Raw genomic sequence first — 17691 nt, 5'->3', positions numbered from 1 at the left:
AAACATTTAACAAAAATGAATGTCTCCAGTTTCACAATATGCATGTCTACTCAGGATTATGTCCCAATGAATTCAGCTAGGTGTGTATAGGATTGCAGCCATAGGATAGTATGATCTGGGAGTGACTTATCTTACCCATATCTTTTTTGTTGATAGGACTATATATAAACCAAGCTCATTCTACTTTCTTAAATACTGGTGTCGTTCTTTAAATTCAGAAAAAGAACTCTTGCTGTGTTTAGTTAATTGAAGAAGAGGTTGTGACCTAGAAGTGTCTTAAACAGAGATAACTTGGTAATAGGCGATCCTTTGAATTAGGGATGAAAGTCCTAGCAGAATCTAGCATAGAAAGCTTAAAGTGAAAATAATGCTACAAATTAAGTTTCCTGAAGCTCTTTAATAGTTTAATTTATAGGAAGATGGATATCACTTTTATCACTTACATTTATGGAACAAATTTTCATTTGCAGTCTTTCTTGTATTCTCCTTTCACAGCTTACAAAACAAAACTAGCAGCACAGAAACAGAGCCCAAAATGGCATTTGTTAAGAAAGATAATGTTTTTGAACATGTGAAAAAAGTTGATGCTCTTGAGCAGCGCTGTTCAAGATTATCTGTGGAAATGAGCACCAAGAATGTGGCCTTGCCTCAGACTGGCACCATGCATAAATGGGAAGCTGAAGGGACACATAAGGATCAATTTTCAGAAGCAGAGTCTATGAAAGTAATCCAAACTGGAGAGCAGTCGAAAAATGCTAATGTTAATCAAATGCACAAAACTGGCAGCCAGGCTCATCGCGGCTGCAATGAAAACCAGGAAAACTGTACTCATAGCAAGCTTTCATCAGGCAGCCCTCTGAAGGTGGCAGTTATAAAACATCCCTCAAAAGAGTGCGATACAGAAAGGCAAGTGACTTTACAAAATCCACAGTCATTTAAGAACTGCAACTCTGAGCATGTAACCTGTATAAATTCTGAGCTAGATGAGGTGGATGTGGTGCCTGAGAGCCCACTTTCAGATGCAGGCTGTGATGCTTGTTCATCTGATTTGTATGGTTCTCAGAACAGAGATCAAGAATGTTTGGGGGATTCTCCTTCTTTTGAGAAAGAGAGTGAACCTGAATCACCGATGGATGTAGATAATTCCAAAAACAGCTGTCAGGGCTCAGAGGCTGATGAAGACACCAGTCCACTTCTTGAGGATCGAGAAGATACTGACGTGTCCAGAGCACCAAGCAAATCCTCACAGTTTCGAAGGGCAGATTCTGATTTGGATTCCAGAAAGTCACAGTTTCCTTCGCGGAGAGGTGAAGGTGCTCGATTTAGCCTCCACTTGGAAGGAATGGATAATCCACTCAAAGAGGGTGAAACACACACTGAGTCATCTGGGATCTTGCCTGTGTCATCAGAATGCAAAGGTGCCAAACACTGTGGGAGGAAGGACTCTAAAATTACTGCCCATTTCATGAGGGTTCCCAGGACAGAAGAGAAAAGGTAATTTTCTTGCTCTTCAGTTTTCTTCCTTCCTGTATGCTCCAGTGGCATTGCAATTCGTATTTTGTGTGTGTCTATATAGTAAGCAAATCTACCAGCTATGACAATGGATATTTGATGTAAAAAATGTGACTAGTTCAAAGTGTCTTTAAGATATGTTGTTGCTGAGTGGCAAACCTTGTAGAATGATTTATGCCAGGAGAAGGACAAGGAGAATGCAACCCCGCTAATTCTCCTGGACCTCTCAGCAGCTTTCAGTACCATTGGCCATAGGTGGGATAGGCTGTCCATGTTGGAGCCACAATGTTATAGTGCTCCGACCTGGACAGCTGATTTTAGAAAGCGGTGCTGGGAGACTGGTGTTCAGCCCCAATGCTGTTATGTTACTAGGACTCTGCAAGGTTCCATCTCGTCTCCCACACTATTCAACATCTACATGAAAGTGCTGGGTGAGGTAACCTGGAGATTTAGAGTGAGGTGCTATCAGTAAACTGATGACACCCGACTCTGTTACTTCTTTTCATCTAATTTCGATGAGGCAGCGGAAGTGCTGAATCAGTGTATGGGATCAGTAATGGACTGTATGAGGACCAATAAGCTGAAACACAATCCTGACAAGATGGAGGTGCTGCTAGTGGGCGATTTGTCTGATCAGGGAAGTGGTGTTCACCCTATTCTGAATGGGGTTGCACTCCCCCTTAAGGAATAAAGTTTGAAGTTTGGGGAAGCATATTGATCCAGTTTTTCATTTGAGGCCTAAGTAGCTTCTGTGGCACCCAGCCCTTTCCACGAGCTTAGACTGGTGTGCCAACTGCACTGGACAGAGATAGCTTTCCTCTAGTAACCTCCAGGTTAGACTACTGCAAAGCATTTTACATGAAATGCCTTTGAAGATTGTTCAGTATCCTCAGAAACGGTTATAGTTAGCCCCAGTTAGCAACCTGAGGATTATATCTCACCAATTCTTAAACTACTGTACTAGATGGTGATCAGTTTTGAGGCACAATTCAGGGTCCTGGAGTTCACCTTTAAAGCCCTAGATGGCTTAGGAAACCAGTATCTAAAGGACTACCTTCTTCTGTATGAGTCTGTCTGACTTCCATGTTCATCATCTTTGAGTGTTCTCCCCTGCTCCCATTTGGAGGTTAGGCAGGTAATGAGCAGAGAGCCTTTTCAATTGTGGTGAACTGCATCAAGAATGCTCTTCCCAGAGAAACTCACCTGTTGTCACATATGTTGTCTTCTCTGCCTTATGTGAAGGCCTTTTTATTTGCCCAAGCCTACCAGCATGTTAGCTAGTTGATTTTAAGTCCTGAATGTGTTGTCCTTTTGCTAGTTTTTATTGTAATTTTTGTTGCTATACTGTTTTTTTATTAATTGTTTGGAAGTAGCAGCTGTGGGAGCTGTCTGATGAAGAGTGGTGTATATATTTTATAAATACATCTGTGTTTCCTGCCATAATCTCCAAGATGACTGTAAAACGCCTAGAGAAATTTATTTTAGGAGACATGTAATAAATGTAATAAAGTAAAGGTACTCACTTGAATATTTATCTGGGCACCATTTTAGAACAGCAAATGAACACTTGCCGTTTTCAAGCTTAAATACTTGCTTTTAAAGCATACCTGCTTTCCATACTATTTTCTTTGCAACATCCAGTGATGACTTGAAGTGTGGAACAGCCATCATAGATCAAACACCACAGACAGACAGTATTTCATATTACCTGGTCTCTCCTCAAACACAGTACCTTTCATGAAAGGAAGTTCACGTGTGCACCTATGAGTTCATCTGTCACGAGACTTCGAATTATGTCACTATCATTTGGTAGAATGTGTGAACTGGTCTTAAGTAAATGTATGTGTCACAGTGCAGATCTTGGGATTTCTCTTCCAAAAAATGTGGGGATGTTTATGGTTTTATTGTTCCACTCTGTAGAATTTGTAGGGGATGAAATTGTTTCCAAACAGCACCAGGCTTGTTTATATGATCCTAGCAGATGGTATTGCTGCTTTTGAATGTTCTTAAAAAGAAATCTAGAAAAATTACATAAGTTTCCCACTAAAAATCTTTAGCCAATCAGAAAGGCATGCTTAAGGTATTAATTTTAATTACATTTTTAATGGCAGGAATGAACATTGTGAATTAAAGCCCCATCGACTGGGAAGGAAGATTCCTAGATATACCCCTCCTCCACTTCCACCTAATAAAAAGTGGTTTGGGACACCTATTGAAGAGATGAGAAGAATGCCGATGTGTGGGACACGTCTTCCTCACTTGAGATCTTCTGCCAATCATACAGTGACAATCAGAGTATGAAAGTCAAGTTGCTTTACCAACAAAACTATTCATATTTAAATGAGGCTGGCCAGATATTCTCTTGATAGAGAGCAGTACCAACACTGCCCATTTACACTGTTGATGTATTGCTAGTATATGTGACCTCTAGCTAGGGGTGAACGAAAGTCGCTTACCTTTTCTCGCAGCTTTTTCGCGGTGGGGGGGAGCGCTTCGCTGCTCCCCCCGCGAAGTTCAGGCCGGGGGGGGGGAGGCTTCCCGCCTCGCCCGGCCGAAATTCAGGCCGGGGAGGAGGCTTCCCGCCTCGCCCGGCCGCGAACACGAAAGTAAAAAAAAAAAAAAAAAAAGTCCCCTGATAGGCTACGTGACGATTCACGTAGCCTATCACGGCTAGATCTGGAAAGTCGGCCGTGATAGGCTACGTGAATCGTCACGTAGCCTATCACGGGTGACTTTAAAAAAAAAAAAAAGCGCGTACGCGAATGGCGGCCCCCATAGGGAGCCGCCATTCGCGTTCCTTATTTAGTTGCTGTAGTCTACGTCAATGTTTACATAGACTACGGCGAAAATAAGGGCAACGCAAATAGCGTTGCCCTTATTTTCGCCGTAGTCTATGTAAACATTGACGTAGACTACAGCGACCAAATAAGGAAGGGGAATGGCGGCTCCCTATGGGGGCCGCCATTATCCGTACACACTTTTTTTTTTTTTAAAGTCACCCGTGATAGGCTACGTGACGATTCACGTAGCCAGCATGGCTGACTTTGCAAATCTTGCCGTGATAGGCTACGTGAATCGTCACGTAGCCTATCAGGGGACGTGTTTTTTTTTTTCTTTCATTGCAATGGCGGGGGCGGCAGCCGGTCGAAAGACCGGCTGCCGCTCCTGCCCCGCTCGAACACCGGACGAACCGCCAGCCGGACCCACCGCCGGGAGGGACATTCAGGGAAGGTAAGTCCCGGGGGGGGGGCGGGGGGCGGGGGGGGCGGAGGATTTCTCCCCGAAACTTGTTTGGGGGGCCGAACACGTTGGCGCTCGGCCCCCCGAAGTTTCGGGGAGAAATTCTCCGCCATCCCTACCTCTAGCAGTACACCAATAGCATAAGCTGGCGGGATGGGTTTTTTTGGGAAACCCATCACACCAGGTTATGCTGTTGGCATACCGGTGGATGTTGCTTACATTAGCATAGTGTAAGCGGAACAGCAGTGTTGGATACTGCCCTGGGTCTGCAGCTTCAGCAAGCTGTGGAGATCTTTAGGTCACTAGTCTTTAGAAAAGAAGGCCCTAGAATTAGAAAGAGCAACATTTGGGGACTATGTTGCACACATATGCGAATATTGGAGCTCTGTCACTGTGTTTGTTTTTAAAAGAAAAGCCACTGCAGGAGGGGGTGATCACAGAATGGGGCAGGTGGGCACTTAACACTTCACCTCTTGTGGTGTCACCATTCTAGATCAGTGGTCTCCAAACTTTTTTGATCATGCACCCCTATCAGTAAAAAAAATTGAGTACGCACCCTCAATATTTATATTTATTTATAAATGATATACATGTAGTACTGTACTAATATATTACATACATTACAAAACATACACAAAAATAGGAATTAAAAAAGGATGAGATAAAGATGAAATAAACAATATTTTAAAATAATATTTTATTAACAATACAAAAAACTATTTGTTTTCACTAAACATTTTTTAAATAATATTTTTTAGTGAGAGTAGTGTGGTTGAATATGCTTCATTATTTTTTAAAAATCTTGGTTTAACACTTTGTGATACAGTGATTTGAAGGTCTCGTTCTAAATTATTTTGATACTTGGTTTTAATGGCTCTCATAGCTGAAAAGGGCACCTCACAAAGGTACGTAGATCCAAATGGAAGAAGTGCATCTTTGGCTACCCTTATTAAATCATAATACTCATTTTTCAATCCCATCCACCAATTATGCAAACGGTTTTGTTGAAATTCAGTTACAAAACTTCCATCTTCCCTGATGTCAATCAGTTGTTCTTGCAAACTAATCAGACGGTGTTGCATTTTTATATTTTTAACAAATGGGTTCAAAACCCACTGAAACTCTTAATTTGGAAGATTTTTAAACAGGTTAGAAAACTCAGTTTCCAAGTTTTTAAAAGTATGCAGATATGAGAGTTTTTATAGGTGACACACTTGCATGGTTTTCGACGACAAAATCACATACTGATGGGAACATTTCTGAACATCCATTTTCAAAATGCTTTCTCCATAGCACAAGTTTCTTTTGAAAAGCAGATACTTTCTCACTCATTGTTAAAACATCACCCTTACCTTGAAGGAACAGATTAAGTGTGTTTATTTTTTCAAAAATATCTGCTAGGTAGCATACTACTGACAGCAACTTGTCATCACAGAAAAGGTCAGCAAATTTGGAACAGTTTTACTCTCCTTCAGCGGGATGGCAGCTGCTCTGGTGCTGCGTCCGAGAGCAGGCAACTGTGCCTTCCTCTGCTGTGCCTGGCAGAGACTGGTGCAGTTGCTCTCACAGGACAGGACTGGTGCCGGGAGGGAAATGCCATGGAGCTTCCCTCTTGGCTCCTGTCCCATCCTGCTGCCTCCACTGCCACCACCGCTGCACACAATAGCAGTTCGCTGAAGCAGCAGGAGGCTGCTCAATTATCAGGCAGCTCGCACACCCCAATGGATCATGTTGTGCACCCCTGGGATGCACAAACCCCACTTTGGAGACCACTTCTCTAGATAACCCACACAACTGGCTCTCCTTCCCCATGTAATCTCAAACACTGCTTTTTCTCTGTCCCTCCCCCTCCATTTGTTTTCTCTGAATTGCCTGCCCCCAAGCAGCTTTTCCACCTATGGAATTTCAGATGTATGTGTGCCTTTGCAAATACACATTTAAAACAGGTGAGGCCTATTTAGAGCAGGGAAATATTAGGTGGGGGAGCAGTTAAGCCCTCCCTATTCTTTGATATCCGTTCCATCCTTTTTAAGTGGCTTTTCACTAGAAAGAAAAGAAATGGTGTTGGGATTTTAATACATATATTTGCCCATTATGTGTTATTTACAGTGCTGGCTCCAGGATTTTGTGGGTCCTGGGGCAAGACACCCCCTGCCCTAATGAGTCTACCTTCTCATCACCTTTGTTGCCAGCTGCTGTTGCTCCTCATCCTCACCATTGCTACAACTTGCTTGCTTGGCAGTGAGCCACTGAGCAAGTAAGCAGTGGCATCTCCTGCTTCTCCTTCTCATCACTACTGTTGTCTGGACCAGTATGAGAGGCAGGTTGCAACGGTGAAGAGGAGCAGCATGTCCAGGGGCCTCTTGTCAGGAAGCCTCTGCTGGGGTGTGGGCCCTCAGGAGGTGCCTGACCATGCCTACCCTTAACACTGCCCCTGGTTAGGTACCCCCTTAAGCCAGTGGCTCATAGTGCTGGCTCTCTGCAGTCCATGACTTATACATTGGGAACCACCCTAGGTGGTGCATTCCCTGTTTTGCTATGAACAGCACATGCATTAGGGAGGAGGTGGGAAAGGGACATGAGAGAAACAGGGGAGAAGACAGTGGGGAGAAAGTGCGGTTTGGTTCACAGGTGAACTGTTTGCCCTCTGTCCTCTTTTCCCTCCATAAGAATATGTGAGCTAGGTGCTTCTACACAGCGATGCCTCATGTGGAGGCCATGCTCATGCAATTTCTCACTCAGATGAGAAAGAAATGAAACCTCTGAGCACTCATCTCATGCTTTTTGAGGAGTGTGCTGGGTAGGGGCTGAGGCACTCATCTACACCTCCGCTCACCAATATAGGATAAAAACAGGAGGAAGCAGGGAGAGAAAGAACATGGTATAGGCAGGTGAAAGATAGAGATGTGAAGGCCCAGAAAAAAACATTTTTTCCCCCCGAGGACTGTTTTTGTTTTTTTTCCAAAAAATTGAACTGTTTTGGATTATGAAATATTTTAATTTAGGATTTAAGACAAAGCCTTGTATATTGTTACTTGGCCTTTACTCCCCCCAAAATGATTTCTAAGAAGTATGTAATAAGAACACTTTTATAGAAAGACTAGAGATGTAAAATGTCTGGAAATAATGAAGCCACGGGGGAAAATATTTTTTTAGTCCTCTCTGTAAGATTCCCACCATAGTTCTTTCATTCCTTCTTAGAATTAGGGAACAATCCTATGGCCGCCAGTCAGTGGCTAGACGGCCATAGGATATGTGGTTTTCTGGGAACTGACCTTGAAGCCCATGCTCTGAGGTCAGTTCCCAGAGAACCAACCCTCCCCCCCTTCTGCGTTGCCTCACAGGCTGTGTGGAACAGCCCTGCGCTCAGAAGTGGAGTGCAGAGAGGCCAAAACGGGGCATTCCGGGGGTGTTCTGGGGTGGGGAAGGTGGAAATGCCGGTATGACACATCCTGTGTGTCGTCCGCCAGACTCTTCCCCCGCTCCATCTTCCTGTGGCTAGACAGCCAAAATCAGCTGTCTAGCCGCAAATGCAGGGCAGGAGAAGCGCAGAGGGAACAATCCCCTCCATGCTTCTCCTGTCCTGCATTGGATAGGAGGTTGCCTCCGAGTTTGGAGGCAGCTGCCTATCCCCATACGATTGCGCCCTTATTGATCTAGTGTATATTTTACTGATAGACATTTATGCTCGGTTTCCCAACATGTGAGTAGAGTCACCATTGTGCATTCTTGACAGCTTGGGTTTTGTTCTATAGAGTCCTGGGTTTCTGATGCTGTAGCAGTCATTTAATGTAGTTCTAATCTGTTCAGACAGCAATTACAAATTTAGGGTGCAATCCTATGCATGTTTAGACAGGACAAAGTCCTACAACTCTCAGCATTCCCCAGCGAGCCATGGAAAACCCTTGCTGGCTGGGGAATGCTGGGAGTTGTAGGACTTCGTCCTTTTTAAACATGTGTAGGATTGCACCCTTAATAACTGAGTTTACTTTTAAAAGTTTTAAAATATAATGATAATTTTATGAGCAGGCTAAGTCATACATAAAATAACTTTAGAAACAGAAAGGCTGTGTTATGTTCCTAAAGCAGCCCTCCCCAACCTGGTGCCCTCCAGATGTTTTGGACTACAGTGTGCCCAGAATTCCTGGCTATTGACCGTGCTGCCTGAGGCTGACGGGAGCTGAAGTCTAAAATATCTGGAGGGTACCAGGTTGGGGAAGGCTGTCTTAAAGCAACAAAGTGACTTTAGATCTGTAAAGAGTGCTAACAAAATAAGTATTGCTTATTTTTTAATTTTTAACTTCCAATTTTTCTGGGAAAAATATTTTTTTTCCATGGCCTCAAAATTTCTGGAAACTTTACATCTCTAGTGAGAGAGCTTCTTGCCAAATTCTAGGGTGCTGGTCATTGGGCACACATCAGTCCTCCAATAAATTTGATACTGTCACTGATAACTGGTTGTCATGTTTTTATTATCTAGTTCTTTGCTGTAATAAAAAAAAACAGAATTATCTGGTTTCAATTTGGATTGCTTTCCAGTTAAAAAGTGCTCAAAGTGACATACATAAAAACATGAGAACAAAAAAAAGCAGCATTAAATAAACTGAAATAGAGGCAAATGTTAGTCATAACTAAGTCCAGTTGACTGCAGTTGAACGTTATTAACTCAAGCCCCAGTGACTTAAGAGTCTGATCTTATACGTATGTGTTTACTAAGAATTTTTTCTGTGTTCAGTATGACTTTCCTGTGTAACTGTACAGCATTGCAGCCTCAGTTGGGACTAATTTCTGCTTCATTGTATCTGAAATGCTTGTTTCAGTGTGATGTAAATCTTCACAGATTGCGTGTCCTGGGGCATCGTTACTCATTTATATTTTAAACCACAATAAATGACCAGCAATTGTGCATCCAGTTTATACATTAAAAAACAGTTCAGTCACAAATGAGAGTGTGCTGCAGCATCATTTGTATATTTGTGTGTGTGTGTGTATCTATATATATATATGTATATATTTGGGGGTAAAGAGTATTGAATTTTCATATAAATATCTTAAGATCAGGGGTCATTTGTTTTTTTTTTAGTAAAGTTTAGTACAGCACTCTTTACCTATCTTCTCTGTTGCAGGTAGATCTTCTGAAGGAAGGAGAAGTACCTAAACCTTTCCCAACACATTACAAGGATTTATGGGACAATAAACATGTTAAAATGCCTTGTTCAGAACAAAATTTATATCCTGTAGAAGATGAGGTGAGGCAAATGTTTAAGTTTTTAGACAATGGAACTTTGTCAGGCTCACATCTATCAAATGTCTTTGATATACCCTAAATTCACATGTGCAGATGATTGTGTTATCAGAAGATTTGTTCAAGTTTGATAGCTAACCCTTTGTGACACATTGCCTTGTGATATTAATTTAGTATATGAATTCTGAGAAATGTGTGGTAGCTCATTTTCCTACCTGTACTTTGTAAATCTGATTGTCTAGCACTGATAAAGTGTTTGTAATAAGTGGTGAGGATGAAGTTACCATAACCTACACTTAATGTGATGTCACACTGGCTTACTTTGAGAAGGTTATAGCTATATTTCTAGGCTAATGTATGTTCATGGACCTCAGAAGTCCATGGTTTCAAGCTACCCTACCTTAGCAGCTCAACAAATGAATACACCTTGAGCTAAGTAGCCTTTATACTAGAAGCTGTTGACCAGGCATTTGAAGCTATGAAATAATTTGAGATTAAATTATTGGTCTGTGTAAAATAGCACTTATTTTTCTACTTTTATTTAAATGTATAGTTCCATTTATCCCACATGTTCAGGGCAGTTTTCTGTATTGTACAATGTGAGAAGGATTTCCAGAGGCTCACTGTACAATCCTAGACAATTTGGTGGATGATGGTAAAACATAAGAATTGCTTTTCTGAGTCAGACTGATGGCCATGTAGCTAGTCCAGCGTGTTTATAGGAGTCGCCAGTCAGATGCCTATGGGAAGCTCACAAGCAGGGCGTGGAGATGATGATGTTCCCTTGTTTGCCTCATTCATCTGCTGTTCAATTATATTGCCTCTATGCAAGGAGATTTCATTTAACTGTCGTGGCTAACAGGTATTGATGGACTTGACCTCCATGAATTTGTCCAATCCTATTTGAAAACCCATCTAAATTAGTGGCAATTGCCACATCAGTTAATTATGTATCATGTGAAAAAGTACTTCCTTTGTTGATCTTGAACTCACTGCCACCCAGCTTTACTGTGTGATATAAATGCTACTATTTAATGAAGTTTTAGAGAAAGATGCAGTATGATCATGCTAATTTTCCATGTAGAAGATGAATGTTGTCATTCTGGTCTATGTTTTGTAAGACAGATGTACAGCTTATTTTTCTAGGGTCCATAAAAACTATAGAAAATTTGTTGAGTACCGAAATGTCTGGCTTGGTCTGCATACAACAGCAGCTGAGGGATGCTTTAAAACCCTGGGCTACTGTGAGTGAGCCAGTGTGCTAGTGCACGTGGTTTGATGGCTCTCGCTTGACTCCCGCACTTATCTGGGGTGGCCCCCACTCTCTGGAATTCTCTCCCTAGTGACCTCCGCCATGCCCCCTCTTTGATGAGCTTCCACTGGGCTTTGAAAACCTGATTGTTCAGGTGGGCATTTGGGGTGGGTTAGGTTTTTTTTAGAGCAATGTTGTTTTGTACAGTTGATTACATTGTATTTTGTGTTGTTATTCATATTGTACGCCACCTAGAGTGGCCGGGTAGCTGGCCAGATGGGCAGCTAATAAATTTAAATAAATAAATAAATAATTTCCACATTCTATTTTTTTTAATAATCCAGTGGCAGCAGGGACAGAAACCATGCATAAGGAGTTTATAAATTTGTCAAATTCCATACATAATAGCATCATATTTGATATTGCATATGTCAGAAGTAAAATACATTTTGGATGTGGAAATTCGGGATGACAACGGGTATTGACAAACAGACATGTATAGGAAACATACAGATGTAAACTCATTTCTTGAAAATTGGAGTTACCAGCCTTCTACCAGGTCATGCTTGTACACCAGCTGTGGCCCTATGTGGAGCAGCAGGACCTGTACTAGTTATCTCCAAACTGGACTACTGCAATGTGCTTTACATGGTGCTGTCTCTGAAAATAATTCAGAAACTTCAGCTGGTACAAAATGCAGCTGCCCAGATGCTAATAGGGGCCAGAAAATTTGAACCTGTAGCATCACTTTTATGCCAGTTGTACTGGCTACCTTTCCAGGCCCAATTCAAAATCTTGGTCTTAAGGCCCTATATTGTTGGGGACCGGGTTACCTTAAGGACCACATGCACCTGTGCAACCTTGCCCATAATCTGAAATATGTGTTGCAGGTCCTGCTCACGTGCCTATTGGTAAAATTGGTTAACTTGGCAGGCACAAGAGACAAGGCCTTCTTGGTGGTGGCCCTACAGTTCCGGAACCCCCTTCTGGTTAACAGATGCTTGGCCCCTTCCATATAGGCCTGTAAAAGGGCCTTAAAAATCTATTTTTTTACTATTGCATTTCCTTAAGCAAATTGATGGCTGTGTGATCTGAAGCAGTCTTCTCATACATCTATTTGCTGTGTCTATGTACACTTGCCCTCCAGATGTTTTGGACTACTACTCCCAGAATTCTGGATCATTGGCCATGCTGCTTGGGGCTTATGAGAGTTGAAGTCCAAAATATCTGGAGGGCACCAGATTGGGGAAGGCTGGCCTAATGTATCATTGTTTCATTTTACATATGTTGCTCCATGAGGGCTTGCTTTTAAAAGTGGCTTATAAATACTTTGAATAAATAACTAAAACTAGGACTTGATTTTGTGGGGAGGGAATTGGGATTCTTGAGCACACTCTGGGAGAGAGCACAGGACAGGAAGGCCTGGCGTGCTATGGTCCATAGGGTCACGAAGAGTCGGACACGACTGAACAACTGAACAACAACAACACTTGCTAGGGAGTCTGGGGCAGTGTTTAATGACCATGAAGAGTCATGCAGAGACTCAGGCTTGCAATTTTGTGTGGAGAGGAGTAGGCTGCACTTGTTCAAGAGTAAGGCACTCTGTATGTGCTCAGAGGTACTTCTGGTGTATTCTCACTGACAGTAGAAATAATTGATGGCTACCATACATGTCCGGTCTCAATTTGTGAATCCCTGAGAGTTCTAAAACTGAGCAATAGACCTCTCTTATTTTCTTCCTTAACAGCAACACAATTACAAAGTAGATAGTAATTTATATTTTAATTCTATATTTTTGTCTTATTGGTTGTGAGGCTCAATGTATTTTCTTAGTTGAATCCATTTAATTTTAAATATAAATGTTTCTTCTTTCTACAGAATGGTGACAGGACTGCTGGAAGCCGATGGGAATTAATCCAGACTTCACTACTTAAGAAATTTACCAGCTCCCGTGATTTGAAGGTAAGGCTATTAAATTAAAAGCTATAATCTTCTAAAGAATTGTTAGCTTTTTGTTCCAGGTATGATTTTTGCTTGTCTGTGTGATATATTCAATGTCATCATTATATCTTTCCGCTATAAGAATGACAGCAATTATTTACTGACATTTTCATGGATGTAGTTATATTTAGGAACATAGTATGGGACCTATAATGCAGTGTCCACTACCACTTTTTATGCTGCCATGAGCCTACGTGAGAGAATTTTATTGAGGCAATTCTATGACAAAGCCTGTATTAGGATATACAACCCAAGTTTATGTATTGAATAGTGCAAAAATGCAATTAGTTACCAAAAAAAGTTGCACTTGGCATAGTCAACATTCATCATTTTGTAAAAAGAAACATGATCTACTGTTAGGGGAACTAGAACAACTCTTTTTCTGGTTGATTAGTTTTACAATTTGTATTAATTTTTGTCATGGAAGAATATGGACATACATTTTGTTCTGAAGTATAATTATTATGGTTTGGGGTTGAACCAATTTACTCTTTCCCTGGAAAAATTAGAAGTGGGATTTGGAGAATACGTGTTTATATTTGCACTATATTTTCTATCGTGAGTTTTAAAAATGTGCGGTCCTTGTTAATCCTTAGCTGCAGCCCACTTCACTATGCTGGAATGCCAGTTAAAGCTGAGAGTAGCCTGGTTTGCATGATCACTGTGGCTTAAAACATGGCAGTTCGAAAGCCAGAAATTGCAAGTAGATAAATAGGTACCGCTTCGGCGGGAAAGGTAACAGCGTTCCGTGCACCTCGGTGTTCAGTCATGCCGACCACATGACCACGGAAGCGTCTTCGGACAGCGCTGGCTCTTCGGCTTAGAAGTGGAGATGAGCACCACACCCTAGAGTCGGACACGACTGGTTGGGGACACCTTTGCCTTTACCTTTTTTATTTAAGCCATGGCATGTGCTGGATGCCATTTGGCTAATTAGCCACCTGGGCATGGCTTGTGTTGTCTGAACCCAGGCAGCATGGCTTGTTAGAGGGGGAAACAACCCTCAAATAAATCATGGCCTATGTTTGGTTATTTGAGGGTTGTTTTCCCCTCCAACAGCCATGCCACCCTGGTTCGGATAACACGACAAGTCGCACCCAGGAGCGTAATTAGCGAAATGGCACACGCCACGGTTTAAACAAGCGATTGTGCAAGCAGGGCCAGTCTGTTGGCATTTAAACTTCATGGAAGATGTTCACATGTTAATTAAGCATTCTTACTCTTAACTTCCAAAATTCTCAGGATTGGGTGGTCTCCCATACAGGCATGGAGCGGAACCATACTTATTTTAGCTTTACTTAGCTGCTGCTTTATGTGCAGTGCCCTGAGACTCAAAGTCTGGTGATGAGAAATTTAAGTTGGTTTGTGGAAAATGACGTATTTGCAAGTCATTTATTTTCAAATGTATTAGTTGTAGTTGTTTTTAACATTTTGTGGTTGCCTCCCCAACATCTCTGGGGGAGGCAAAGAAATATAATATTGTTCTTTTATGAATCAGTGGTTTTGTTGGTGGGGTGATGTTTATTCATAGTACTGAATCTGGAATTTTGTCTGTGTGATTATACATAAAAGCTAGTTCCACCCAAAATTGCCTTAAATTTCTTATTTACATACATAAGATATCTGTTTTAAAGGGGATTAATTATTATTTGTAGCTTGGGGTCTTGCACTCCTGTAGTAGTGTAGCTAGTGGTGGCTGATTAGTTTTAAGGTATTTTGTGGGCGCTTGCCAATAGCAGTAAAACAAAATAATTAAATCTACTACCTAGCTTAGAATTGGCTTGAGTTTCACTGGCTAGAAGGTAAGAATGAACTTGGACACTGAAATTAATCACACCTAGGCTGTCATCTCCATAAGGCAGTCTGGCGTCATTATATTCATGTTTATATTCCCAAGCTGTCACTTCATCAATAGAAATAACTGCTTGACCGTATCTTGATACAGTTGCTGGAAAATGGGTGGGTTGTTCAAGATGTTGTTGAAGTGAGACTCAAAATGAATGACCACATGCTTCACAGTTAAATGCACATCCATCAATGTTGCAAGATTCCACAGCATGAAAAATGGCATAGTGAATCATTGCTGTGTTCTTTGAGAATGATCAGTACAAAATAGGAGAGCTAATACTCTTTTATTGGATAAGTTATTGCATTGCATAGTATAGACCCATTATGCACAGAAGAACCATGCTAGTCACTGCGGCTCAATCACTCCCACTGCTAGCATCCGAACTCCCAACTCTGATTTGGGGAAAGACAAACCAAAGTTCCGGGTTCAGATGTCACATTAAACAATCCGGGGTCAAGTGCTCCTGCCACCAGGAGGAACCAAGCATGCTGACTAGTTCACAGCCACCCAGGCTTAAAAAAAAACCCCTGTGTGATCATTGTTGCATGCAAACTGGGCCTTTGTCACCTTTTCCATTTTGCTGGATAAAACTTTATTTAACAGACTTGCCCCACCATGTTCTTGCTTAAATGCTATTCCAATAAAAAGTATTGTCTGCCTATATTGTATATCTCATGATAGGACACACATTTAACAAATGAGGTGTTTTGTGATGTCAGTTCACTGCTGAAAATTAAGGAAGTTAGCAAATTAATGTTAACTTGCTACATTATAGCAAGTTATAAGTTTAGAAAAAGTCTATTTTTCAGATGATTTCCTGAAACACAAAAGACAATAATATGTAATGGCATTGGGCACAATTTAGCTAGAGTTCTTAGTCCCCTTGATCTTAGTGAAATCAGTGGCTTTAGAAGGTTATATGCATAGAGTGTGCAAGCACCAGTTTTATTCTCCCCCGCACACTTTTTTTCCTAGAACCTCCTTCCTAAACCAGGGAATAGTGACTAAGCTTATCCTAGATGGGATTACCCTCCCCCTGAAGACTCGGGCTCACAGTTTGGGTATACTTCTGGACTCTGCCTTTAACCGGGATGCCCAGGTTTCAGCAGTGGCCAGGAGTGCATTTGTGCAGCTGAGGCTACTGCACCAACTGTGCCCGTCCTAGAGATGTCTGACCTGGCCATGGTCATGCATGCCTTAGTGGCATCCTGTTTGGAGTACTGTAACGTGCTCTAGGTGGGGCTGCCTTTCAGAAACTTCAGCTGGTTCCGAATGCTGTAGCCAGACTGTTGACCAGGGCCAATTACAGGGAGCACGTGACTCCCTTGCAATAACAGCTTCGCTGGCTACCAGTCTGTTTCCTGGAAGAATTTATAGTCTCGGTTATGACCTATAAAGCCCTATATGGCTTGGGACCAGGCTACCTGAAAGACCTCCTTCTCCCATATGAGCCTGCCCAACTCTTAAGATTTTCAGGAGAGGTCCTTCTTTTGAGACCACCACCCTTAGAGGCAAGTTTGGTGGCAATGCGAAGGAGGGCCTTCCCAGTGGCTTCTCCCAGGCTGTGGAGCTCCCTGCTGAGGGAAGCTAGGTTCTTTCCCTCTCTGCTGGCCTGCAGGCAAATACCTTTTTATTTAAGCCGGCCTTTGGCATGTAAGCAGATTTGTTGGGTTTGAAGCAGTTTTTATTCTGTTGTTGGTGTGCTTTTAATGTATTGGTTTTTATTATTTTTAATCTAGTTTTCTTTGTAATTGTAAGCCACCTTGAGTGCCATTTTTCTTGGTAGAAAGGTGGGGTACAAATCAAATAAATAAAAATAAATAAACCACCAAATTGCTCTTGGAACGCCTGTTATTTCAGGAAGAGCCAGTTTCATGCCATGACCACTGTGTTGGGCTTGGAGATGTCCTCTTTCACTGCTGGGTATTGAGGCTGGGTTGGGGTCTGCTGAGTCAGTAGCTGAAGGTACAACATAGCGGTAAGCTGAGCCAGGGTCCAGAAACAGTCCTCATCACCTCCAAAGAAGCAAACAGTAAAGCCAGGCAAAAGGGATTATGCAGAGAAAGTAGTAAAATCCAGGCCAAAGTCACTTATGGAGCAGGGTCCACAGGCAGGTAATAGGCTGTACTGTCAAACGTAGAAGTTGTTTCAAGCAGCTTCTATAAGCCTCTGCTGGGCTTTTTATCCTGGAGCCGGCAGAGTTGCACTCAACCCCCAGCTGCAGTCATTCACTTTGACTACAGAGAATCCTCCTTATGAGGTGGGCCCTCTACTCATGAGGTGCTCCTTTCCTCCCAGGTAGACCTCTGCTGGAGCCTGGCACTTGTCGAAGTTCTCTGAGTTGGGCCTGCCTCCTCTGGCTCCATCAGTCCCTGGGACTTGGTGGGCACTCAACCTCCTCTTCTGAGGCAGACTCCCCCTCTTCCCAAGGTGCTGGGACCTCAGCAGGCTCCTCCACGGGCTCGGGCCCCTGTTGTCGTGTGGGCCCTGGTAGGGCCTGGGCATTGTCCTCCGCTGGGGCTGCTAACTCTTCCACCTCCTTGGAGACTTCTGATGGGGGCATGACAGGAGATGGGATATGCAGACTAAGAT

At 42.4% G+C, this 17691-nt stretch overlaps 1 protein-coding gene across 4 annotated transcripts in view; it reads left to right on the top strand.

Annotated features, from left to right (window-relative positions):
- PARG (poly(ADP-ribose) glycohydrolase) overlaps window positions 1-17691 on the top strand; it is a 115480-nt gene that overhangs the window by 13867 nt on the left and 83922 nt on the right. For all 4 annotated transcript variants that reach the window (XR_014789332.1, XM_084845298.1, XM_084845299.1 and 1 more), the window contains exons 3-6: window positions 496-1494; window positions 3624-3807; window positions 9879-10001; window positions 13128-13211. Coding sequence is in view for 3 of the 4 variants with exons in the window: in XM_084845298.1 (XP_084701424.1) it covers window positions 496-1494; window positions 3624-3807; window positions 9879-10001; window positions 13128-13211 (1390 nt within the window). In the remaining variant the exon portion in view is untranslated. The remainder of the gene's footprint in view (window positions 1-495; window positions 1495-3623; window positions 3808-9878; window positions 10002-13127; window positions 13212-17691) is intronic.

Source organism: Heloderma suspectum, chromosome 3 (assembly GCF_057233095.1).
Source record: "Heloderma suspectum isolate Gila_16-S chromosome 3, 16-S_ref, whole genome shotgun sequence".
Classification (NCBI taxonomy): Eukaryota; Metazoa; Chordata; class Lepidosauria; order Squamata; family Helodermatidae; genus Heloderma; species Heloderma suspectum.
Note: the sequence above shows the minus strand (reverse complement) of the source record. Positions and strands in the feature narration are given on the sequence as shown.